This window comes from Penaeus vannamei, chromosome 3 (genome assembly GCF_042767895.1).
Source record: "Penaeus vannamei isolate JL-2024 chromosome 3, ASM4276789v1, whole genome shotgun sequence".
Lineage (NCBI taxonomy): Eukaryota > Metazoa > Arthropoda > Malacostraca > Decapoda > Penaeidae > Penaeus > Penaeus vannamei.
Window position 1 is genome coordinate 2,062,036 of NC_091551.1, and position 9,915 is coordinate 2,071,950.

The following is a 9,915-nucleotide window of genomic DNA, read 5'->3' on the forward strand; positions in this document are numbered from 1 at the left end:
AGCAAGGAAAACCCTGCAGGTGTCAGGCCCCTTAAATGCATCAACTGTGAGTATGTGACCACGGACATGACAACCCTCCTCGACCATCTGGACTCCCACTACTCCGTCAGGACCTTCCTCTGTGTCCACTGCACCCGCGCCTTCCCTGGTCCTAGAGAGCTCAACGCCCACAACCAGCCTGGCCAATGCCCCTACAGGGAGACCTAATCAGTCAGCTCTAGATTATTGTTTGCTTGGATCCAGCATTGAAAGATGATCATATACAAGAAGCATGATTACAAGATAACTGATTAAATGAATAGCAAAATAGCCTAACATGTCCTTGTAACTATGTGCACAAGAATGTATTTTTGTATCCCATTATCTGTGGGGGTACCTCTTTATCAGTTAATCATATTTATGATTATTCTCATTTCACCAAAAAGTATCTAACAACATATGAATAAGTTTAATAAAGAAAGATGCACTCTTTTACCATTTGGGTTATATATAACATGTTAATAATAATCAATTTAATGTTGGGCTTTTCATATGCTTCTGAAAGAATTTTAAACTTTATCTGAAGTTGTTAAACCTGTAAAAAAAAAATGCAGACAGTGACTTACTCACTCTAAATTAACTTTTCTTTTTTCCATAGATCATTTTAATAGCAGTTTTACTGAGTATTCTTTCTTCCTTAATACATTTGGCACACCCATTGTCCCGTGAGCAGAGGTTAAAAAATACACCCAGACTAAAAAAAAAAAGAAGTGAAGTAAAAAGTTTCTTCACTTATATTACTATCATGATTAAGAAAAAAACATCCAAAGACAAACATATAACAGGGTTGTATAAATAAAAGATGTCATATGCACAAAGATCAATATTTTATTGCTACAAACTTAAGAGCACTCATTATTCAGTAAATTATGACCGCTCTTCATAATCTGTGTCCACTAACTTCTGAACACATCTCGCAGCGGAGTTCATATTGAAATCAATATGTTACAAGTATATGTAAAAGCATGCGATATGTTACATGTGCACATTTTCATGTCATTTTTCATTTGCCATTACTAACTGCTTAAGCTAAATATTTTTGTGTCTAGCAACATACTGGAAGCAATACAATTAATTCATTTTCTTTCTTTCTTTCTTTCTCTCTCTCTCTCTCTCTCTTTTCTTTTTGACCAAATCTATACATTAAAAGAGTAATGTTATGAAAAATCACCTGTGCAAATACTGTATGTATATATATATACAAAAGATATATGTGTAAATCATAAACATGAACAACAATAATAATACTGGGTTTTGCACATCACTTAATAGAGTTTGGAATGAGTATTTAAGATTTTCCAGAAATGGCAAGTCTTTTACAGTGTTGCTTAAGGACCATCACAATCCTTATTGACATTAAAAAACACTTTGCAAATACTATGAAACATCAAAATTGCTGATATATATTTGGTCTGTTTATTAAAAAAGAGGAAAAAATTCACTTCGATTTGCTTAGTTACTAGTTAGGAATTTCCTATGTAAACATTTCATCAGGAACCACTCATCCACACAGCACTAGACAGGGTTGCACATCAAAAACTTTACATTATATATTTCACAGCCTAAAATCAAATCAAAGTGTGTACAAGTACAACAAGATCGAGTGTTGCAATATGATGCACCAGGAAATAAGTTACTGTACCTAAATTGTTTGTGAATGGTGTGTTCTTCCACAAAATAAAATAAAATGATAATGATAAAAAGAAAATCAAAAGCCCTCTTAATCTTTGGTTGTTTATGTAGAAACATGTTTTTATACTACTTCTTCCTATGGTGTGTTTTGGAAGCTAACAATGACGACAACTTTGACAAGTCTACTGCTATTGTGATGCTGAGTATCACTTGCCGCCTTCTTGAACTTATTGGAAGCATTGTGCCAACATCATCACGTACACATGCTTATACACCTCTACAATCTTATATCTAAGAGTTTGCTAAGAAGCTGATTTCTTGAGTTTATTGTCAGACTCTTTAAAGCATTCAATTTGGTATCATTTTAAGTCCCTCTTTCCTTCCCCGAGGTCAGTTTCCCGATCAGAGGGATCTTAAATTTGGGAAATTTTTATACACGATGCAATGCAATGTGGCTTATATCCAATACACAATTTAAAAAAGGATAAAAAATAACATTTCTTATTACTTTTCCTTGATAATATATGCATACTTGTCTGTGTGTGTGTGTATGTGTGTGTGCATGTGCATATGCCTCTGCGCACGTGTGAAACAGCAACCTCATCGCTGCCAATAGTGATTCATAGAAATGTGGATAAAAGTGGAATATTCATTCTTTTGATGCTATGCAATGACATGACTGAAGCTGACCTTGTCACTTCAGCCCATTTGTTTATAGCAATACAGCAAAGCATCTTGACTTTGTTTGCAAAACTAATGGGCCATCAGGATGAACCCTGCATCCTGTGAGTTGGTAGCAGCAAACTCGCAGGTCAGATTTTCTTTGACTTCATTCCTTCATCTTATTTTTGTTCTTTTTTTCTTTTTTTTATGTAAAAAGGAACTGATGAAGACCTGTGATTTTAACCATCTGCTCCACACAGCATCTATTATTTATAAAGCAGACATACCTATATAGATAAACATTTGTAGATATTTCTTTGCATGTGTGTAGGGAAGGGACGAGTGTCTGTCCCTTTACTGTACATGTGTTTGAGAGTGTGTGTGCATTTATATGTGAATACATATAGTACATAAAAATGTATATGTGCAAAAACTCAAGCATATGTCTGTGTTTATTTATTTGTTTGCGTTTGTTTGTATGCATGTGCATAGCCATACATACATTCCAAATAATGCAAAAACGATACATAGGCAATCTTTTCAGTCATATAAGAAATCCTCTTTTAAGTTCTCCATATAATACCTAAAAATATTCTCCTGAAACTGTGAGCAATTTATTTCAACTGATGATTTTGTTTGAACTGGCTTTACGTAAATAACTCAATGACAAGACTTAATAGGTAAAAGAAAAAAAAGGAAACAAAAAGAAAAAAATTCACCATTGAATATTCCCAGACCTTAATCTTTATTACTACTGCATGAAGTGTGTATTCCATCTAACCTTTTCATTTTACTTCTTTAATTTTTTCCAAGTCAAAATTTTTTACCCGGCATCAATAAAAACTCCTTTCCTCACAGTTTAGGACATCTTTAGAAACTGATCAAAAGATAAATAATAATAATGAAAAAAATCAAATACCCTTGCAATAAAAATGTGTCCTCTTTCATACATATTTTTTCCCTTTTCCCTGTTGTTTTTATATGTACAACTTGCTTTGCACATCCCACCCTATTCCTTTGGCAGTAGATTGTAATATACAGACTAGACTTCTGTTCATGTCAGTGACAGTTACGATGCAGCACCATCTATGGCATGGACTGTAGGTGTGGGGTAAACGGGGGGGGACAGAGGGTAAAGGCTGAAGTAACCTGGGGAAACAAAATTAAAAATAAAACTCCGCAGCAGGCCTACCCAGGTTTGGATATAGTGAAACCATACAAATGTCCTGGTTGAAGACACTTCCTTATGGCATAACGAATGTGGTTCAAGTATCAGTATATACATAGTAATCTGCAGGTATTTCACGACTAGGAGCTGCTGTGATGACAATTGTTCACAAGCCTCATTCTGAAGGGCTAAGAGACACCCAAAGCAAAGGGCTGAATGTGACTTAACGTTAGACTTTTTTTTGGACATTGTCAATGGTTAAAAGGCAAGAACTGAGGCAATAGTGATTTCATTTCTTCTCCTTCTTCTTCTTCACACTTATTACACAAGACACTTTTTCCTCCCCTGGTTTTATTGTTTATGCAGGATAAGTGTACAAGAGAGAGGGAAATTTTTCTTTCTCTCTTTCCTGTCTTTTTTCTCCCTTTTTTTTCCTTTTAAATTCAAATATGTGGGGGATTTTGGTATATGTCTTATATTTTTTGCACATAGAACCACGTCTTTTTTTCCACAGAACAGTTATTTAACTATTTTTCATGTTTTTAACACCTGTCTTACTTTAGACACAAGTTATATTCTTTTGGCTTTCAGATGAGGTTCCTAAGTTTCCTCTGTCTCTTTATTTCAATGCTATACAACCACTGAATCACACACATATTGAGCTTTCCCCAGCCAATTCTTATGGACAGTTTTTCTAGTCTGCATTGCTGAGTACTTGAGGTATGGACCTGTGCGTGAAACTTCTTGACACCTCCTCCTCCTCCTCCTCCTCCTCAGTCATGAAAAACAAACATCTCTTAAACACTGATCCCAGACCAACTGCACCGTTACTCGAAAGTAATGAGGTTCTCTGGGGGTCTCTGAGTGTTTTCTGTCAGAGCCTGCTGAAGGTTGGAAATCCAGGACTTGGCAGCAGACACGGAGGGTGCTCGGAACTTGTATATAGTTGCTTTCGCTGGGTCTGAAAGCTGTAAAAAATGGATGCAAGGAGGTTAAGAAGACACCATCTAAATAATGAAAAAGCAGTTAGTAATATTCCTACTAGAATTACAAAGTAATTCCGACTATACCCATATTGAGAATGTTGATGAGAGCAAGGGGAACTAAAGAAGTATGTACAATTAGTCACGTTACACACTATTATTTATGAGTCAAGATCATAAAGAAGTCATACACAGAATATAACTGATCCACAATCCTTTATCAGTAATAGCTAAACCAACAAGATTTCATTGTAGGCAATCAACAATATGGGTGGAAACTCGGCCTTATTTGGCATTAAAATTCAAATGACTCCATTTAATTAGCAATTTACTTAGCTTAATATAACAGCAGCACAGGCAGAACAAGAAAGAAGAGGAGACTAACTAACATCAGTGAAAAATTGTACCACTTTTCCATGATAAGATGGAATTGCCATTCAAAAGCCTTCATTAGCATTTCATAAGAAAACAAGTCTAGCACATGAATATATAACTGAACCCTTGGAAGAGTATAGCAGTCATCTAATAGTATTTAAAACTTGCTTGTTATTTGTGATTTGACAGGCAAAGCAAAGAAGTAAACAATGTTCAGAGCATAGTTAGGGTTAAGCCAGAACACTGACTTAGGGGCATTGTTTCAGTGAATTATTCAGTTCTGTCTTTTCTAAAAGGGTTACAGATCCAGTAAGTCTCTCTGGATTCTTTACAAATAGCTTATCATCAAAAGGTTAAGAGTGAATATATGAATATATAAACATTTTTGACACTCTGGTCAGCCTTAATGCTCTCACAACAATGCAAATGATTACAAATACAATCTATCTCTAACAAAGCCTCACAAAGCCAAGGCAGTTGAAGTATATAATCTTACAACCACATCATAAACTTTTCCATACAACCTAGAAATTGTGAATTTGAGGAGTAAATAGTGCTACTGGAAACACAGAAGCTGAAGAAAAGTTATCATAGTTATTGCAAAACATAGAAGCTATAGCAGTTATCATAGTTATTGCCGAAAAAAACAATGTTAATCCTTCCTCACAGTACTTTTGCTGAATTCTGTTCATTATTATTTTTTCTTTCTTCCTTTTGAAACTGTTCGGAAAATGACAACAGGAAGAATGAGGCGTGAAATAAGTCTGCAAGGGATCAACTTCAAAAAGTCTAAAAATATTGAATACAATGCATTTGTCATATGAATTCTTCACTTAAACAGAGCACCAGCAAGGGGTTTCAAAGACTGCAGTGGAAAGCAATCCAAAACAAGGCTTCAATGCATGTATTCAACATGGCACCCCATACAAAAGGAAGGTGTGTGAGAGATGTGTTATAAGGCCAATCAACTACCTATATTCCCTCAACTCAGTAATATCTTTTAGAAATAAGTAAATGAAAATAACCATAACAATCAAATAGGTAGGTAAAAGCTTCACAATGTAGCAAGCTGTGCCAATGTAAAATAAAATATGAATAGAAATGAACATTTCCACAGTGTAGGACATGTAACAAAATTTTGATTTTTGTATTTTCAGGGTTTAATCATCTCTGAGGATGTGAAAAGCAAAACTTCATTTACATATCATGTAATATGATTCATCAGTTCTTATTCATACCTTATTCTAAAGTAGATTAGGTAAAGGCATGAAAAAAAAAGTCATTTTGTGCTTAGGACTACCTTCCACCGATGGACAAGGCAATCCGAAGAAATCCTCAGGGCCACCACCAACCCAAAGGAAAAGAGCACAAGTGCGCATATAAAACAACAAAGGTTGCGATGACATTACCAAGGAATACACCCTAACCTGGAACACGTCAGGCTGGGATTGGGCATCCTGTGGTCCTACCAGGACGAGCTTCCCCGCCTGCCCGACCAGAGGCTGGAGCTTGCAAGGAGAGGTTTTGAAGTCAGCTCTCTCTTGGCCTCTTGACGTCAAGCTCTTTGGATGGTAGTAGACAAGGGCTCCACCCCAGAGCTGGACCTGCAAGGGGGAGAGAAACACGGTTATTACTAGGAGCTTCATCAAGTGCATTGGTGCTAGTCTCCTTTCATTCTTCCTCACTGCATTAAAATCACTCCACATATAATATGCCACAGCAGCTACAGCAAACATTTCTTTTTATGAAAAGAGGGGAATAAAAAGAAGAAAAAGAGCCAAGCAAGAATTTAATTCCTCTCAAAGGAGAGTGATAAATAAGGTAATTTCAAAGACATAAAATGTTACCCCTTCTTCTCATATGCCTGTAAAACTAATATTATGGATAAAACCTTAAAGCCATGTACCATGGCAAACCTCCATCCATCACCCTAACCCTCAAGTGCAGAAAATTCTTTCCAAACTCACCCAGTACCGATGCCAAGCTGCTACTGCAGGTCTGCGTCCATCCTTGATAACTGTTTTGCGTCTTAGAGGGCCTTGGACGCCACACTCTTCGCCGCTCACCTCAAACACAACCTCGGTGTCAGAGTCTGATGACAGGCCTGACCTATTGGAGGTAGTAGGCAATTTATTTAGTCACTGTCCATTTTATTCCCTGGGGTTGGTTACTTATGTGGTTATGAGATACTAAGAAGGAAGAATGATGAAGCAAATTACAAAAATTAATTCATATTCTGTCTTCAATATATATATGTAGTAATATATCTTTTCAAAAACAAGACGATAAAAATTATTCATTTTCACTATGACTAATTCAAATTCCTGTAACCATAAGGATTTTTAGCATAGGAAGAGGTAGGGAAATGAATAGATCTGACTTTAATGGACACATTAGGATGAAAGAAGTTGGAAGGAAAGAGTTCATGGAGAATGGCTACTGAGAATGTAGGAAAAAATGTTGCACATTGCCCTATGGTCTTTGATCTGAGCATAATAGGTATACACTTACACAAAAAAGTGAATCAGTATACAACCCCCAGCAACAAAGGAACATTAAGTTAGGTTCACTTTATTTTATGTGGAAAGACTGCAAGGATATATAGGGAGAATGTTGGTGCCTGTCAGGAATTGAGAAAGAGGATTGTGTGATGCAGACTGAAAGAGGGGGATTTGAGACAATTAGTGAAGGCTGTAGGTGCAGGGAAAGGCACAAGAGCAGTGGGACAGGAAAAGTACTATTAAAATATCAGAGAAAACAATTGGAACATGGAATGGCTTAGGACAAAGAAACAAATTGGAGGAATGGTGATGTCCACAACATGAAGAGGAAAAGGGTTGTGAAAAAAGAAGTGGGAAAGCATCCTATAGAAAGTAGGAGAAGGTGGTCTACAGGAGGGTAAATACAGGATCTAAAACAGATGCATGGCTCGAAGAGAAAGGAAGATCAATGGCAATAGCTTGATAAACTGCACCAAAGAAACATGGAAAGAATACTATACAAATCTGTTAAACAACAACAAAAAATAAGGTGTGACTGAGGATAATACTTCAAATGAATAAATAACAAAAGAAACAAGTAGAAAAGAAGTCAAGGAGGCTCTACAATGAATGAGACATGACCAAACTGCAGGATCCACAGGTTTGTCAGCAAAAGTCTGGAAGAGTTCAGGGGAACAGACATACTGTGTGACTGGATGGGTATGATCAGTAAACAAGAGAAGCAAGTGAAAAGTATTTAGGATTGCAAAAACCCTAGGGGGTAAAGGTGATACTGAATGCTACTAAAATTTATCAAGAATTAATGGAAAGCAAAGGTCAATCAAAATATTTGATATCCAGTGTGCAAATCCTAGTATGTGATACCTCCATTTTGGCCTATCCTAGTTCTGGCTACATATTTTGGTCTTTCCCAGTGTGAAGTATCCAAGCTCGGCCTATCGTAGTTTAAAGGTGCATTTTTGAAGAGAAACAAGAGCTAGCTATGGGTTGGTTTGGTCTGCTTCACCTAACCCAATTCATCAAAAACAGTTCCAACATCCAGCTTGCTGTCAATGTTAACAAACTACTGCAATTTGAGATAATTCGTTTTCCTTCATGGTTGGTGACAGTTATTCCATACCTTGGTTTTGCATTAACTGAAGATAAATGAAATAAGAATTTCAAAAAATCATTTACAGATTATGTGGGCAAAGATTACATGTATTTAAAAGTGTAGAGAAGGTTCAAGAAAAACATCAGCTGGGAAAGAATAAAAGACTAGCGAGATACATCTCTGATGAATAACTACTGTCACCCCTGCATTACATCACGTATCTTTTACAAGACCAGTTCTTTTTGGTATGATCAAAGATGTACAGAGTGAAAGGATTAAAGATGTGGCACCTTGGAACAGAAAGAAAATAATAGCTGAGGAATTAAATATTTAGATAAAGGAAGGCAAAGGGAAATATTTTTATTAGTAGATACTTTTCAATATCTTGGCATCTACAGTATCAAAGGCCCAGGCATTGATACAGAGTTAATGCACAGAATGCAAGGGGCTGCAGGAAATGGAAAAGGGCATCTGGAGTGCTGTCCATGACAATTATGATGCATGTAGTGAAGACTCTGGCTAAATATAGACTATCAATAACACTCAAGAATGTAAACTGATGTGATGGATTTTGTCCTATATATAATGGCTATAAAACATGGCACAATAAAAATTACAGAATCAGAAGGATAACAAAAGCAAAAGTTATACTCATAAACAATATAAAAAAGAAGTTGTCTATAGGTAGACAAGTGATGGGTATGCCAGTAGATTGCATTAGGAGAAGAGGACATCAGCGGGAAGGTGGAAGGAGGGAAACAAAGACAATTTAAGAGCAAATGATCACTGAATGAAAAGCAGATGACAGGGAAGCATAGACAAGCATCAGCAGATAAGCTGATCCCCCAGAAACATGGGAAAAAGAAAGTGGAGAGTATATTCAACACAAGTTGTAATAAAAGATGGATAGCTAAAAATAAAATACAGCTATAAAAAAAATAATACACATGATATCACCCTTGCTAATACTAAAGCTACTGCTGCTATTCCTGCTCCTAATACCATTATCTCTGAAAACAACCACAAAGCACAGACACGCATAACCCCCCCAAAAAACCTAGAAACTTCCTCTACATGCCTATACCACATATAAACACAACACACAAAGTTTAATATGGGTTTCATTAGCCTACCCACCAGGTGCGCGTGAGAGACGGGGGGGAGGTGCAGTCGTGGGGGGGAGGGTCCAGCTCGGAGTCATCGAGCAAATGCCTGGATCCCTGTGAACCCTGGGCTGAAGGGCAGCCAGGTTCATGTCCCCCTAGGCTGTTGACCGAGTCGCAGCGCATACCTTCACCCGCACCAGAACACCCTTTAAAGATGCTGTGGGAGAGGAATGTCAATTTTTTTTCCCTCTTATCTATGCAATGATGCATGAGATGTTTGCAATGTTTTCTATCTGATATTTCAAATACATTCCACGACAGAAGCAGTGAAATGATCATGGTAAAAGATGAGATA

General features: G+C 36.7%; 2 protein-coding genes across 2 annotated transcripts in view; one reads left to right on the forward strand and one right to left on the reverse strand.

Moving 5' to 3' along the window:
- Positions 1–2,246, forward strand: part of LOC113804692 (uncharacterized) — a 6,903-nt gene extending 4,657 nt beyond the window's left edge. The window contains exon 4 of the mRNA XM_070139713.1: positions 1–2,246. This exon is cut by the window's left edge and continues 13 nt beyond it. Coding sequence (XP_069995814.1) covers positions 1–207 — 207 coding nt within the window. The 3' untranslated portion in view covers positions 208–2,246.
- LOC113804691 (ras-specific guanine nucleotide-releasing factor RalGPS1) overlaps positions 850–9,915 on the reverse strand; it is a gene marked incomplete in the record, with an annotated part of 43,277 nt that continues 34,211 nt past the window's right edge. The window contains 4 exon segments of the mRNA XM_070139704.1: positions 850–4,470; positions 6,288–6,464; positions 6,828–6,969; positions 9,592–9,777. Coding sequence (XP_069995805.1) covers positions 4,330–4,470; positions 6,288–6,464; positions 6,828–6,969; positions 9,592–9,777 — 646 coding nt within the window.